The 16,180-nt window shown below is 39.0% G+C and overlaps 1 protein-coding gene across 1 annotated transcript in view; it reads left to right on the top strand.

Moving 5' to 3' along the window:
- The window catches only part of SLC25A21 (solute carrier family 25 member 21), a 208,064-nt gene extending 193,761 nt beyond the window's left edge, over positions 1–14,303 (top strand). Inside the window, exons 8-10 of the mRNA XM_054715652.1 lie at positions 9,583–9,764; positions 10,648–10,700; positions 13,745–14,303. Of these exons, the coding sequence (XP_054571627.1) occupies positions 9,583–9,764; positions 10,648–10,700; positions 13,745–13,806 (297 nt within the window). The 3' untranslated portion in view covers positions 13,807–14,303. The remainder of the gene's footprint in view (positions 1–9,582; positions 9,765–10,647; positions 10,701–13,744) is intronic.
- The last annotated feature ends 1,877 nt before the right edge of the window (positions 14,304–16,180 follow it).

Below are 16,180 nucleotides of genomic sequence, written 5' to 3'. Positions count from 1 at the left end.
ATGCATACAAGTCCTTTGGTTGATCTTTCCCCCTTCCCCCACCCTCCCCTGCCTTCCCTCTGACGTTTGACAGTCTGATCGATGCTTCCCTGTCACCGGGTCTGTTTTTTTTCTTCAGCTTATGTTGTTCATCATTTCCCTTAGATGCGTGAGATCATGTGATGCAAGAAATACACTTATAAGAACTGCAAATGAGACAAGCCATAATGGTTATTTGCTGAGAGGCAAATGAATCAGTCTGTAGTGAGTTTCTTTCTGGGCCAACAGTTCTTTTGAGTCCCAATTTCAATGTCCAACAGATCCTTATGTGTACATGTCAGCAATGATATTTCAGCTCTGGGTGGTGGACAAATGGTAGTGATGCAGGTCTGACCGTCTCTGGTTTGGTCTTGGGCATCCTTCAGCAGCGCACAGCTGCTGTCTGCTAGTATGGCAAGGCGTTGTCAGCGTCTTCCATCTCTGGACTGTTTCTCTTCTGTCTTCATGGCTGGAGCAGTCCTGTCAATTCCTCTCAATTGCAGGAATCCACATGGTCTTGGAGTTATTTTCTGAAAATATACAAATATATTCTCGACCAAAAGTTAGTAAAGGAATATTTTCTATAAATTTGACTTGGGGTCCTTTTTCATTTTTTTTTTTTTTTTGCCCAAATGATTTTTCTCTGGCTTGTTTTGACACCATGTGTGTTTTTCATGGGTTTCTTGCAGTTAGCATTACAGATTAACCTAATTTTCTAAAGTAAAAATTTTCTAGATGTAATTTACTTACAGGATATTTTCCCTTACATGATATTCTTCTACTATCACCCCCTTTTTTAATTTAAATATTAGGAGGCTTTTGGGAATTTTATAATGTAGTCTTGATAGCTTTTACATTTTAATTTAGAAAAGGCTATTTTAATAATGGTTTTTAAATCTTGATAGATTACATCAAGAATGGTGACAGTTGATTGCCCTTGCAATTGAGCAAAACAAAATTATAGTAAAATAGTTTATGCTTATGCATGAAGAATGTGGGTTAGGAACAAAGAAAGGTTTTTGATTGATGACAGTTGGAATTTTAATAACTATAGATTTTTTCATCAATATTAATATCCATTTATATAATTAATATGTGGTCCATCTTAAACATTTTATTTGGGCTAGGTGACAATTTTTTCATCAATTTTAAAAATTCTTTTATTTAATTATAGTAAAAACACTTAATACGAGATCTGCTCTCAACAAATTTTTAAGTGTATGTTATTGTTGACTATTGGTACAATGTCACTAGAGTTTGCTCATCTTATATAGATGAAACTTCAGCCAATTGATTAGTAACTCCCCATTTCCCCTTCCCCAGCCCCTGGCTACCCATTCCACTCTTTGATTCTATGAATTTGACTATTAGATTCCACATATAAGTGGAATTTCTGTCATTTCCCACATGTTGTCTTTCTGTGGATTGCTTATTTCACTTAGCATAGTGTCCTCAAGGTTCATCCATGTTGTCACATATTGCAGAATTTTCTCCTTTTTAAAGATGAATAGTATTCCATTGTGTGTGTATATCACATTTTCTGTATCTATTCATCTGTCAATGGACATTTAGGTTGTTTTGACACCTTGGATATAGTGCTGCAATGAACATAGGAGTTGCTGATATCTTTTTTAAATCTTGATTTCAATTCTTTTGGATAAATACCCAGAAGTGGGATTGCTAGATCATATGATAGTTCTACTTTTAATTTTTGAGAAACTTTCATACTGTTTTCCATAGGGGCTACACCATTTTCCATTCCCACCAACAATATACAGGGTTCCAATTTCTCTACATCCTTTCCAGCACTTGTTGTCTTTTGTTTTTAATAATAGCCATTCTGAGAGATAAGAATTGATATCTCATTGTGGTTTGACGTACATTTCCCAAGTGCTTTGTAACATTGAGAAGTTTTCAAATACATGTTGCCCATTTGTATGTCTTCTTTGGAGAAACATCTATTCAAGTCTTTTAACTATTTTTACATCTTGCTATTTGTTCTCTTGGTATTGAGTTGAGGAGGAGTTCCTTATATATTTTATTTTATTTTCCCTTATATGTTTTAGATACTAATGCCTCATCAGATATATGATGTGCAAATATTTTTTCCCATTGCACAGGTTACGTTTTTACTCTTTTGTTTCCTTTGCTATTCAGAAGCTTTTAGTTTGACATAGTATCACTTGTCTATTTTTGTTTTTGTTTCCTGTGCTTTTGGTGTTATATTCATGAAATCATTGCCAAGACCAATATCATGAAGCTTTTCTCTCATGTTTTTCTCTAGGAGTTTTATGGTTTCAGGTCTTATGTTTAAGTATTTGATTCATTTTTATGTATTAGTTGATTTTTGTGTATGTTGTAAGATGAGGGTTCAATTTCATTCCTTTGTATGTGGATATCCAGTTTTTCCAGCACCATTTGTTGAAGACTATCCTTTCCTCATTTTGTATTCTTGGTACCCTTGTTCAAGATCAGCTAACCATATGTGCTTGGATTTATTTCTGGCCTCACTGTTCTGTTGCATTGGTCTATACATCTGTCTTCATTCCATTGTCATACTGTTTTGATTACTGTCGCTTTGTAATATATTTTGAAATTAGAAAGTGTGATACCTCCAGCTTTATTCTTCTTTCTCAGGATTGATTTGACTATTCCTGGTCCTTTGTGTCTCTCTGTCTTGGTATATATACATTAGAAAAGGCAGGCATCTTTCTCATTCTTCATGGACTGGCCTCATACAGGAGAAAATCTTCATTAAGGAGAAGATCCTCTCGATTCAGTCTGACTGTGCCAACTCTTTCCCTCCCTAAGGGAGAAGCAAGAAGCTGTTATTTTTTTGTCTGCTCACTCTGTTCTGAGCAAGGTGAGAGCTATAATGTCTACCAGTCCAAACCTCCATCTCAGTGCTCCCCCAGGTGACTAGACTGCAATGGTCTCATCAGGAGTTCAAAACTGGAAAGAAAGATGCCATTTCTTTGGGGAGCACCAGAGAAGTTGGGGTATTGGGTGCACAGAGCAACTCTTTGCCTCCCAACAGGGAAGCTGCAAGCTGGGATTTTTATCCTCTTACTCTGTGTTAAGCAGTGGGAAGGGCCTCTGCCATCTACCAGTCCATGTCATCATCTCCATTCTCCCGCAGGTGGCTAGGCTGTGCTGAACCCATCAGAGCTCCAAGCCTGGCAATACAGAAGCCAGCCCTTTGGGCAATCTCCTCGGAAAAGTTGAGGTGCTGGACATGCAAACCAATTTCTTCCCTCCCCTGGGAGAAGCTGGGAACTAGAAAGTCTTCCTGATTGTATGGCACTACACTGGGGGAGGAAACTCTGGTGGGAATGTCCGTGAGTCTAGTTTTGTGTTCACCCAGGGTACAGGAAACTTTCAACTAATTTTTAGATTTCTCACATAGAGAATTTGTTCATGACTTGTTACTGAATCAGTGTGTTTGTGGGAGGAAAGAGGGCCCAAGGCTCCTTACTCTGCCATCCTGCTGATGTCACTCCTTAGGTTAGGTGACATTCTGAGGTCACTTTTAACCTTGTGACACTAGGGTTTTATTTTCTACCACTTAAGTCTTCCCTTGTACGTACTGAGAGATGATCTCCTTGGATGTTGAATTAGACTACAGTCCTGAAAGGCAAACATATACCTTTAGTTCTACTAGTTGATACCTGACAGTCTCAGGGCTCCTCAATATTTTGGCTTCTTCACTTCTAAATAATGAAATCTTGGCTCTCTTTTAACTAACTCAAAATTATATCCCCTTGAAGGTAGGAAATTTCTGTAAGCCTCAATTACCTCATCTGCTTAGGGATGTTGTGAGTCTTCAATATATAGAAGGTGCTTAACAAAGAGCTTGGCACATAGTGAGTGTCTTAGCATTATCATCATCATCTTTTACAGTTTTAAAATAAACTACTGGAAAGGGAAAAATAATATTCCAGGTAACATGATTCTCAAGGCCAGAGGGCCAGCCATTCAGCTAATGCATGGTGACTTGTAATAATGAGATGTCTTCTCTTGACTTCCTGAGCGCCCAACAAGTGACTATGTGTTTTGTTGTTGTTTCTGTGTGTGTTGTTTTGTTCGTTTTTTACTTTAGAGAGAGGAAGAGAGAGAGAGAGAGAGAGGGATAGAAACATCAATGATGAGAGAGAATCATTGATCCGCTGCCTCCTGCACACCCCCTACTGGGGATGGAGCCCACAACCCAGGCACATGCCCTGACCGGGAATAGGTTGGTACTCAACACTGAGCCACATCTGCTGGGCTGACCACATTTTTAAGAGGCAGAAGCTAGGTACTTTCTCACAGGACACTGACAGTGCAAGTCCAGGAGTAACTTCCTTCTCCCCACTGCATGTTTCCCCTGCACTTCATTCATTCTTCCACTTTAGTATTTGTTACATTGTACTGTGATACTTGATTATACACCCACCTCCACCTCCTCTCTGGACCATTTACCTTCACACTCAACTCTAGCACCCAGGGTAGGACCAGGCATATATAGATATCCAATAAGTATCTGTTGAATTATGGATGAATGATGGATGAAAAGCAATATGATGTAATGATTAAGCACATATTATTGGGAGTCAGATGAACCTGAGTTCAAATCCAGGCTCTACCTCTTATAACCAGTGTGATCTTGGACTTAACTCATGTCTTTGACTTTTTTCATGTCTTTGTCTGTGCAATGCTGTTATATACCTAACTCCTAGGGTTCTTACATAATATATATGTCTTGAATATTTTTGTATGTTACATTATCTTTTATAATAAGTAAGTATTATTAACAGTACCATTATTTCTCATAATGAATATTTTGAAAAATAATACAGATACCATTACATGTGTATTATTTTATGGCTCCAGTTTATTTTGCTATTAATTTTTTGTTGTTATTTGTTGCTATGGTGTTGACAGTAATGTTGGAGTGATTTTCTGATAGCCAGTACAGAATGACCCAGACTATGTGATAAGTATCACTGAGGCCCAACAACTTCACAGATGTGTGCATTCTTGCTTTGGACTGAGCTGGGAATAGGAGAGGTTAAACAGTTAACAGCATTGCTTTTAGTTCTACAGCCTTAAAGAAACAAAGCCTTGCTCCCACCAAAGAAATCTTTAAATGCTCCCCAGCACATCCAGAGCCTCTTGGAGCATCACTTATTGGGTCCAAGGATCCAAGGAGATGGACCATCATTTCAGTTAAGCCATGGTTCTCAGGCTTTAGCATCCATCAGAATAATTTGGAGGGCTGTTTACACAGATTGCTGTGCTTTATCCCCAGAGTTTTGGATTCAGTAGGCCTGGAGTAGAACCCTAATATTCATTTCTAATGAGTTCCCACATGATACCGATAATGGTGTTTTGGGGACCACACTTTGAGAACCACTGGGGTCGTAGATATAGCTGAAGTCTGAGTAATCTGACTCCAGAGCGAAACATGGGCAGAAATCTTTTCACTAAAGTGAACTGCCTGATAACCCTGTAAAAATGAAGGCTTCCTATGTTCAGCCCCATGTTTTCTACTCTGCACTGCCCTTTTCTTACTTTTTAAATTTATTGGTTGGGGAAATGGTTTCATGAAGTTGTTTTTAAATTTTATGAGCCTGATAAAATCTATAGACACTCTCTCCAGAAAAGCCCATTTACACATTGCTTATAATTTCAGGAGGCTCTTGGCACCGCCTCCACCAGCCCACCCGCTGACCCTCTGAAGTATCAGTAAAAAAAAGGATGCCCTAAGGCAGTCTTGAGTTTACTCAAATTCCCTTCTCATGCATTAACCTTTGGTTAAGTATATTTATCTGTAAAATAGGAATAATAGTAATAATTCTTATCTCAAAGATTATGAAAATTAACTGATTAATACATGGAAGAGCCTAATTTGAAAACCAAAACCACCAATGTTACCTTTTTCTCTCTCTCTTTGTAGTCCTGCTACAACAATCCTCATTCTTGAGGCAAATGGGTGCCTCTCGCTACTAGGGGGGAAACCAGGAAGTGTAAGAAAGAAGAGCCCAGAGAGTAATATTACAAGATCTACTCTGTGCCCATTGCATTCTTTTGCTAAACTCTGGTCAGTCTGCCATATTATGGTTCCTTCTGTGAGTCACTGAGCAATGGGGTCTAGTAAGCCCCAGGCCTGGCTCTGTGACCTGAGACTCTCAATAATTCATTTATACTCAAATACTCCACTTTGCCCGATGTCTTCTCATGTCCCCATATTAATGCTTCCGGACAGAAAGACAGAAATGTAAAATTCTAATAGGGGTTCATTTCCAGACTAAAAGACACTGAGTCTTGAGAAATAGTGATTAAAGATTAAGTTTAATTCTCATTGTTTCTGTAAAAATAAGTAACTATGGTGATAGGCTAATCAGCAGACATTTATTTAGTTCCTACTGTATACACTGTGCAAGAGTGACATAAAGAGGAATAACACATGCTTCTATGCTGTGCTGACTCACAGTCCAACATGGAAGATAGGTACAGGAAAAATAAACCAAACACAAATTGAACCATAGCACGGACAATGATTATTCATAGTGAGTGTTTCAGGAGTACAGGGGAAGGAGAAATCAATGTTGACAGGGATCCATAAAAGTCTCTTGGGCAATGTGAGATTTAAGCTGGACCCTGCTGTAGGTGAATATGATGAAGAAGGACATTCTAGGCTGTGGGGACAGTCTGAAGAAAAGCATGGAATTAGAAAAAAGCTTGGTATAAATTTGTGATATTACGATTCAGCCATTGTGACCATAGTATGGGTTTGGGGGTGAAGGTGTAGAACGTAAGGCCACAAAGATAAGATGGAAGCGTATTGTAGGAAAGAACCCAAAGGCCAAGAGGGGAGCTCTGCTTTCCTCTCCATGCAGTGGGGAAGAATTGAGGTCTCTGAGGATAAAGATACCCAAAGCAGCTCTGTTTTTATAAACATAGACTCCTGGTGGCACTGAGAAGAATAGACAATAGAGGGCACGGATAAAGCAAGACCTGGTGAAGGTGATGGGGATCTGAACTAAAGCCAGAGAAGTGGGAGTAGCATGAAGGGGACGGAGAAGAGAGGCATTTGAGAGGCTGCATTCATGTCAGGATGGTAGACGACATGTAGCAAAGAAAGCGGAGGCAAGCTGAGCGGGCTCCCCCAGGCCAAGTTGCTACATAAAGCAGACCACGGTCTCAGAGGAAGGGACTGTCCAGTGGCAAGGGATACCTCTTGGCCACCCCAAGAAGACTTCTCCTTCCTAGAATGCCCAGAGGAGAGCAACTGACCATCTGCTTTGCCTGCATGAAATATCAAAATCAGTGAGTCCAGACATGGATGCTCAGCCTAGCAGCTTCAGAAGTCTTTTAAACAACTTTTAGGCACTTTTCCAGGTGAATCTGATCTGGGAACTCAATGTAGGTTGGAGGTTGGGCCCAGGTGTCCATATTTTGAAAAGCCCCCAGGTGATTCCGATGCAGAGCTGGATTTGGGAACTACTGTGGGAAATGTATAGAAAACACAGAGTCAGGACATAGTGCCCGTGGATACTCTGATGGCTTGAAGACTTTAGGTTTTGGTCTCCAACAATGTCTCAAGCACCAGGACCTTCACCTACAATTCTCATCCTCAGCAAACACATCAGGAGACAGGAGAGGCTGGATGTCGGACAAGTTCCCTGAACTTCCCAGGACAATGTGCATTCAAACCATCCTTTTTCACTCTTGTCCTCAACTGAAATAGAAAGAGAGCTGGGAACTCAATGTAGGTTGAGAGACACCATGAGAGAGTCTTATTACAGGATGCTTTCGGTCTTTAGAAAACAGGCTTCAGAATACCACTACCCATTTTCTACCAGGCTGTACAACACCCATAGGACTTTTATTGCTATTATTGCTTTTATTTCTCAGAAATGTCATACAGTTCAAAGGTAAGGCAGGTTTTAAAAACATTCCTTCTGTACCCTGGGCTCTGTGGGACTTGGGCAAGGTCAGACAGCCAGAGCTGGTCCTGAATCCACTGCCCTCCGGAGCTCCAGTTCCGCTTCTGTGCCATAATGGAGAAGGGTAACATAAAGGCATTTTTCTCTCCTTGTAAAGAGAAGAAGTGAGGGGAAGGGGATTATTTAAACACACATCACTCACACTGCACTCACTGCATTGTTTTTCCTGTTGAAACACCCTGTTGATTTTTAAATCCCTTTAAACCTACCGGCACCTGTATGGCCTGGATCCAAGAATTATTACCGAACCTCTCACTTTTTATATCTAGCCTCATAGGAGTTCCTGTGATGGCATCTGGCTCTTGGTTCAGTCGAAAATTTCAAAGCTTCAGAAGTTTTCTTCTTGCATAGAACTAGAAGCATGCAGTGCTCAGATTTGATTTTTTTTTTTTTAATTAAGCAGAGATGTTTCCCCCTTTTAGTTCTCCTGCTGGATAAAATAGTATCGTGGCATAACCTGAATTGTTCCTCTGTAAAGACACTTCTGAAATACGTATTGACCAAAAGAGAGGGTAGGGGACAGATGGGGGGTCTCTGCCAGCAGCTTATGGTATGTGAGGTGACCTGTCTTCAGGGCAAGAACTGAGTCTGAAAACATAATGAGGACTTCCCAGAAAATTCATTATAACAAAGCATAATGTGAGCTCACTGGGCACGAAAATAAGCTGAAGGAAAAGTGACTCCCACATAAGACCTAATTAAATACTTTGATGTCAGAGAGCAGAGCAGGGAGGGGTGGAAAATCAAATCAGACCAAAGTAACTGGTAAAGACTTAAATTTAAATGGAAAGAAGAAATGTTTCTCTCTCTCTCTCTCCCGCCCCCCCGCCCCCACCCTTCAGCCTCTCTCCGTGTCTCTGTCTCTCTGTCTCTCTCCTTTTCTTCCTTTGTTAAGAAGGAAGAATAAGATTCGGGAACAATAGGTTGTAAATTCTTTAGCCAATTAGTGCAGTGACTTACTACTGTTTGTAATGCACAGAATATCACAGGCTGTTTTGCGGCCTCCCCAAGTTGGTTTGTTAATAACAGGAAGCTAGCACTTCTCAGTACAGTGGATCAGCTACACGTGAAAATAAATGCAAAAAACCTGGAGGGGAATAGAAGCAGACCGAGAGTAGCCTTGATTTAATTTAACGTTTGGGGGTCCACACACAAATGAGCATTTTAGTAGGCTTCATGGTGGAAGTTGCTGTCATTTGTAAAATATTCTGGCCAATTAGCTAATAGTGTGCTTGGATTTCTCCTGTTTTGATACAGTAATACTAAGTACATTGTGAAGCCCAATTATACAAATCATCCCCATATGCCATACCAGTCTTTCTTTATGAACTGTGTTTATAAATCCTGTGTGAGGAAATGTGTACTTCAGCAATTTAGACCATGTGTAAAAACATAGCCAATGGGATTGTCAAGAAAACAAGTTCCAGCCTAGGAAGTCCTAATGTGTTCCGCTGGAATAGCAGGAGGGTGCCGGGGAGTGCAGTGCTCTGCTTAAATATATATTGCCTTAGTGTTTAACCGATTTAGGGGCTTCCGCTTCCCTTTCTGTTACGGTATTCTTCTTTTCTTTTAGGATCCAACCTTGGAGTTTTTGAGAAAATTTGGGATTGGTCTTCTCTCAGGCACAATAGCCTCAGTCATTAACATCCCTTTTGATGTTGCCAAAAGTAGGATTCAAGGGCCTCAGCCAGTTCCTGGAGAGATCAAGTACAGAACCTGTTTTAAAACAATGGCCACAGTCTATCAGGAAGAAGGGTAACACATTCTTTAACTTAATAAATGAGCAACCCTCAAGGATTGTCCAAACCATATTATACTTCCATTATGATGAGAGCCATTAAGCCCTCCTAGATTGGGGGTGTGTCTGAGGAGCTCTGGGGAATAGATGACAAACTTTGCCAGATAATGCAGTAATGAGATGTTGGCAGAACATTCTTATGCCATCAAGAACCGTGAGCCACCACTATACAATATGCTGCATTTTTGCCTTAGAATGCTAAGATGACTTTTTGCTTGCCAGTTTGCGTAAAATGTTACCGCATATCGTATGCCCTGTTAACACATGGGCAAGGGAATCATTGTCTTCTGTCTGTAAATCTAATCAAAATGTCACCTAATCATATTCTCCTGGGACAATTAAACATGAGAGTTCTGTGAAAGTATCTTTCTTTTAAAATTTTAAAATATGTGCCTTATTCTGCTGGTCAAAAAAAGTTTAAGTCTTACTTTTGTCTCTTGATCCCGCCTCACCCAAGTCTTATTCTAAGCAAACAAGTGATTTTTTATTATTTTGATCAAAACTGCATCATCTTTCCTTATGTGAAGACTGAGTTTTTGGTCTTTTAAATTCAATTATAGAAGTCACTTTGTCCATATACATAAGTAAGGCCTGTCTTGAAAGCAAAAACCATCATGTGATGAAAATATTTCTGATTGGACAAGACCAGCATAGCTTGGATAATGAAGAGTTAATGGACTCTTTCCCCTTGTCCAGTTTGTTGCAGAGACTATTTAGCAAGATAATTTCAAATAAATATTTTTTTAAATAAATCCTGAGTTAGCATTTCAGTAGAGCTGAGGTACAACTCCATTTTATTTTCAAAAAAAGAATGTTGCTTTTTTTTCTTTTTGCTTATAGGATTTTAGCTTTGTACAAAGGCCTGCTTCCCAAGATTATGAGGCTTGGACCAGGTAAATATGTTTTTATTACTTATATCCTTCCTTCTTTATTAATTTCTAGTGTCTCTTTTTTTTAATTTTATTTGTGTCTAATAGCAACACAATAAAAGTTTATTCCACTGTGAAAGGCAGAAATCTTGAGGTTGCCTATGAGTGTTCAAAATACTTACTGTGTCCATTAGAAATGTTCTACCTTTGTTTATAAGGTACTATTTTTGGCCTTGCTGGAGGCTGATAGAAGCCAAAGCCCAGCTTAAGTCAATAGGAAAGGATCCACAGCCCATTGGAGTTTGAGTGAACACCCAAGTACATACACGCTGGCTTCTGACTGAAGGGGAGGATTTTCAGTGGGTGAGGGACCATCCCGATAAAATGTTCCTGGTGCTCCTTCTTCTTGCTCCTGCCTCAATTTCATTTCAAAAAGAGAAAAGCAGGTAGCCTTGCCTCCATGAGCAGCAAGAGCCACTTGTCTTCACAGTCACCTCTGGGGAGTGGTGAGGTGCCGCCTGGCACACCTTCCTGGTCTCTGCCTGGTGGTGGAGGCTCCTGGCTCAGGGCCTTACCTCAGGACACCAGCCCACAAACACCGGCTGCCATTCCCTCAGGGAGAGTCAGCTGCCTCTATGTAAATAGATAAGAAAATAACTGCTACAGACTCAACCGCCTGGGCAAATAGTCTTGGATTATAAGCAACCTTGTGAAGTACGGAAGTATACACTTTTTTTTTTTTTTTTTTTTAACCAGGCCACACTCACCTACTTAGACATCCTGGTAATGTTTCCTAGAACCCTCCCCTCCTCCTCCCCTCTCTCCTTGTCCTAGTCCTCTGTTAACAGCAATGTCCTCCTCTCTTACCGTACTCACACATGTGCACATTTACCCTTAAATCTCAGCCCAATGAACCAGCATTTCTACCAACCTGGGATATAGAAAAAAAGTCTGTAAATTGAAGCTGATAAACAGTTCATACTTTCTTGTGTTTAGAAAAATACTTCCTCAACTCCAAATCCATCTATCCCAAGTTTTCTAGGCATTTAAGCGTGGATTTTGCTTCACATTTGAGATTCAGACCTGCCTTCTGTTAGTCTTTGGCTCGATTGTAAAAAAAAGGACCCAATGATAAGAATATTTGTGATTTAGTGCAATTCTCTCTGTACGTGGTGTTTTTCCTTCACCACACAGTAAAAACCTGCTAGTAGACCTAGCATTAGAGGAAATCAGAGTACTGGCCCTAACCCAGCTTTCTCAGGAGGGGGTGGGCCTGAAAAGGGTGATGACCCTGGAGAGTTTAACTAAAACGGTAATTGACTGGAAACTTAATCCAAAACTCTTTAAATAATCTGACCCCAAGTTTTGTTAGAGGCATGCAAATGTTTGGTTGGCTTTTTAAAATGTGTTTGCATGAGGTATCCTGAGTTGCGGTGGTGTTAAATCCAGTGAAAAGGGTTGTTGTGGATGTACTATCCAAGCTAAACAACACTGAGTAACTGGAAATCTCATTCTAAGACCTGGCCTCACTCTCATTCCAAACCTGCAAGTCCTACCAACTTCAAAGGAAAGAAAGGTAAAGAGAAAGGTAAGGTAAGATGATTTTTTTTTTTTTGAGAGAGAGAGAGAGAGAGAGAGAGAGAGAGAGAGAGAGAGAGAGAGAGAGAGAGAGAGAGAGAGAGAGAGAGAGAGATGAGCCTGGAATTTTCATTCTTCGTTTTGGAGAAGCATCTAATCTTGTTTTGATAACAGCCTTAGCAACTCTATGTGGCTACTGATAGGTACCTCCCATGAAGGGAGAATCTTGAAGTCTGTGGTTTAAACTTCAAATATCACTAGCCTGTAAACTAGTCCAATTCTGTGTGTTCTTGTCTTACATTGTGAATAGTTAATAAGAGTAAACACTGCAGTTACATACATATCCACAACCCTCTACAGCGCGTTCCTCCTCGCTTGCCAGAGCACCAAGAGGGCTATAGCAGTGAGACGGGTCTAGTAGAGTATCTCCATGGGTTAAAAATGAAAATTACAGGCAGATAATTATCTTTGGTATAAGGTTACACAAACATGTGCAGCCTGTAGGTTTTTTTAAAAAAGCATATGGCAGTGTGTACAAAAGAACTAAAATCAAGTTCTCTTTCTTTCTGTTAGAAGTCAGTCTTCTGTTCATTCAGCCAAGTCTTCTCGAAGTTGTGCTGAGGATATTTGTCCACATTTTGATTTTGTAATAGTTTTCACACAGACATGAAAGGAGAAGTGGAGATTGCCTTAAAGGACACAGAACATGTGCAATTTACTGCATTAGATAGAACACAAAATCGCCCACATACAAATGCTCTCCTGATCTCTAGGTGTTCAACCTGTATCATAGTCCTGTTGACATATTACATAGCAAGCCTCTTTGCAGCCAGTTATATAACTCTTCTCTACCTAGATAAATGGTGCTCTTATGACACCCACCCCTACGACCAAATTTTCAAGTGCAATCCATATATGTCCTAGGCAGATAAAAGGAATGAAAACAAAAGGAGGTTGAAAGCTAGCTTAGTTTTGCAGTACATATATTTTTTTTAATATTCAGAAGCTATTTTTCACATTGCAATCCAAACTGAAAGCAGTAAGAGAAAACAGCCTCATTCGTCAAGCACCATCTTAGAGATTTTCTTCTTGAGTGCGACTACAACAATGCTAATTATGGACTGAAAAAGATCAATCCTGTGCCTACAGATGAAGAACCTGGAGGCTTCTGTTCCCAGGAAAGCCACAAGCCCTTACATGACTAAATGTCTGTATTTATTTACTTTTAAAAATTAAAAATGCCTGAAAGGAATCTGATGAGAAATGATGAAAGTTACAGAAACTCATGGGGGGAAAATGTATTTGGAGACTCAAGCTGGTCTTGATTTTGCTCTGAGAATTTTCCACAGTAGTTTTATATCTATAGATTGGAGCTCAAGAACTGGTGATTCTGAACAGCCCCTGCCTGATGGGTTGCATGGGGCTTCTCAGGGGGAAAGACAACACTGCTTTACAGGATTGTGATAAAAGCCAGCTCTTTTCTTTTCTAGGTGGTGCGGTGATGTTGCTGGTTTATGAATATACCTATGCATGGCTTCAGGAGACCTGGTGATTGCCTATGAAGTGTTTTTACCCCTGGAGATAATGCATATTTGCTCTACAGCACCTTGAGATGATCAATCAGCTAATCTGATACAGTTAAAATTATAATTTATGTACAATTATAAAAGGGGAAACAATCTAAGATCAGAATCTATTTTGATATTTCAAAAATTATCTCTACATAATTTGAGAGTGTAGTTATGGCTATATTCATAAAATTGTAAGAATAAAAATAATATAAAGCAATTAGGTATGTAAACTGAATATAGAAAAATAGTGTAGAAGTCATAAATATTTCATAAAAGCAATATAAGTTTTGTGACCTCTGTTTTATTTACATTGGTTCACAATGAGAATCTATTGTATTGATCATTATTTTTCCCCAAGAGGCCAAGAAATGCTTAAAATAAAAAAATAAAAATTAAGCCAAAATTTAAAGTTTTTTAAGAATCAAACTCTTCCATAAATAATATTTAAAAGTCACAAATAAAGTACTTTAAAGGTGCACTAAAATGCCTTTTTGATATGTTCACTTTTATGTTAAAACTAGTAGCCCTGCGCACGAATCCGTGCATCAGTAGGTCGCTGCCGCCCTCCTGTAGCTCCCCCTACCCATCCCTCATCGCTTGCTGCCCTGCCCCCTCCTGTAGCTCTCTGCTGCCCGCTTGTAGTTCACTGCCCCACCCTCCTGCAGATCCGTGATCCGGTTATGTGGTTGGTCGTTATGCCTCACAGCATAAAGGATAATTAGCATATTCCTCTCTTATTATAAAGGGTGCAAATCTGTTCAGTTTTCTAGTAATAATCCACATCTCAGCTATATTTTCCTAAATCTACTTTATATTTTGCACTGTTGTTTACATCAGGTCATACTTTAAACTTCCGATATTTGAAGTCTTTTATGACAAATAGAAAACATGAAGTTATATTAAACTACTTTTCTTCACATAGTTCCCTTTGAAACAAGTTTTGTTGCTGAAATATGTTCATGTTAAATCACAAATTGGAACCACTTCTTGGGCCCATGTGTGCTGTCTGTATTTGCACCCAAGTGCCTTGTTCAAAACTCTTACCCATGCCATTCTTAAAAGAACATTCAAAGTAAAGTACATTGCCAGGTTATTAGTTATTGGTGACAGCTACAGGTGTGGAGTATGATATTTGCAGTGTTAAAATATGTATTATTCAGGAAAAAGGTTTCAAAATAGAAGTACATTCTTAGCATTTCAAAGGTTCCTGTACTAACATGCACTCCAAAAAAAATATCTTCTTGGCCTTGATATAACCAAAGGATTTTACATCTGCATCCTTAAATGATGCTACCTCAGTAGCCAAAAGTCACCAAAAATATCTGCACGTTGTAGGTGACACCTGTTCTTAACTATTTCTATGGGATATTTGTACCATGAGGCTATGTTATTAAAGCATTTTGAAAATAAAAAATAAAAGATAACATGGTAATTATTACTTTTTATTAATTTAGAGCATTTGAAGTATAAAAATAAAGGCTTTTTGACATACTGTATATACATACACAGCCTTCGGTTGTACATCCTTTCCAGCGTGTTTTTTAATTTATAGTTCAGCCCAATATTCAAAAAAGGGTCATTAAAAGTAGAAAAAAAAAGAGAAATAAGAATGTGTCTGCTATACATCTGCATTCTATCCTTGCAGGTAATACTCTTGCATCCTGTGAGAGAGAGTACTGCCTGCACAGAGTCCATGAAATTGAACCTTTAACCTCTCCATGTGGACGGGATGGAAAAGGATCTCTGAAGAGTGCATTTGCCAGTTTAAAAACATTTTCACCCCCTAAGAAACAGAGGAAATATGTCAACATTTACCAATAATAATAATAATGTTTTTTAAAAAAAAACACCAACAATCCCAAACCCATATCTCATTCCATTTTCCTTCTCTTATTTTTAAAAGTAGCTTTAAATCATAATTGCTTTAAATAGCAAATTGTCTTTGGGGTTTCTGTTGTCCTTTTAAACTTATTTCATGTGAATTCACTGTTGCTAAGAAAAGACCTAAAGGGGGAGGGAGGGAGAAAAAAAGAAAACTTTGATATCATTAATATTAGATTTTTTAAAATACAAGAACCAGAAAAATTATAAATACCATAATAACAAGAGATTTCTTAATTTAGATAAAGAAAACAACATTTAGTTATGTTTCCATACAAACAATTGATAGTTTTTTAAAGACTCCTGATAGCCACCTAAAAATATCTGGTAAGGAAAAACTCTGTACCTTACGTCAGTTTTTCTAGACGGCAGCCGAGTCCCTGCATGGCGTGGTTTTAAAGTCCCCACCGTGATACTGGATTGGCATCCTTGTTCCATTCGGTTTATAGTCTATTTTCTCACCAGACTGGGAAC

The sequence above is a fragment of the Eptesicus fuscus genome, chromosome 5, assembly GCF_027574615.1.
Source record: "Eptesicus fuscus isolate TK198812 chromosome 5, DD_ASM_mEF_20220401, whole genome shotgun sequence".
NCBI lineage: Eukaryota > Metazoa > Chordata > Mammalia > Chiroptera > Vespertilionidae > Eptesicus > Eptesicus fuscus.
Note: the sequence above shows the minus strand (reverse complement) of the source record. Positions and strands in the feature narration are given on the sequence as shown.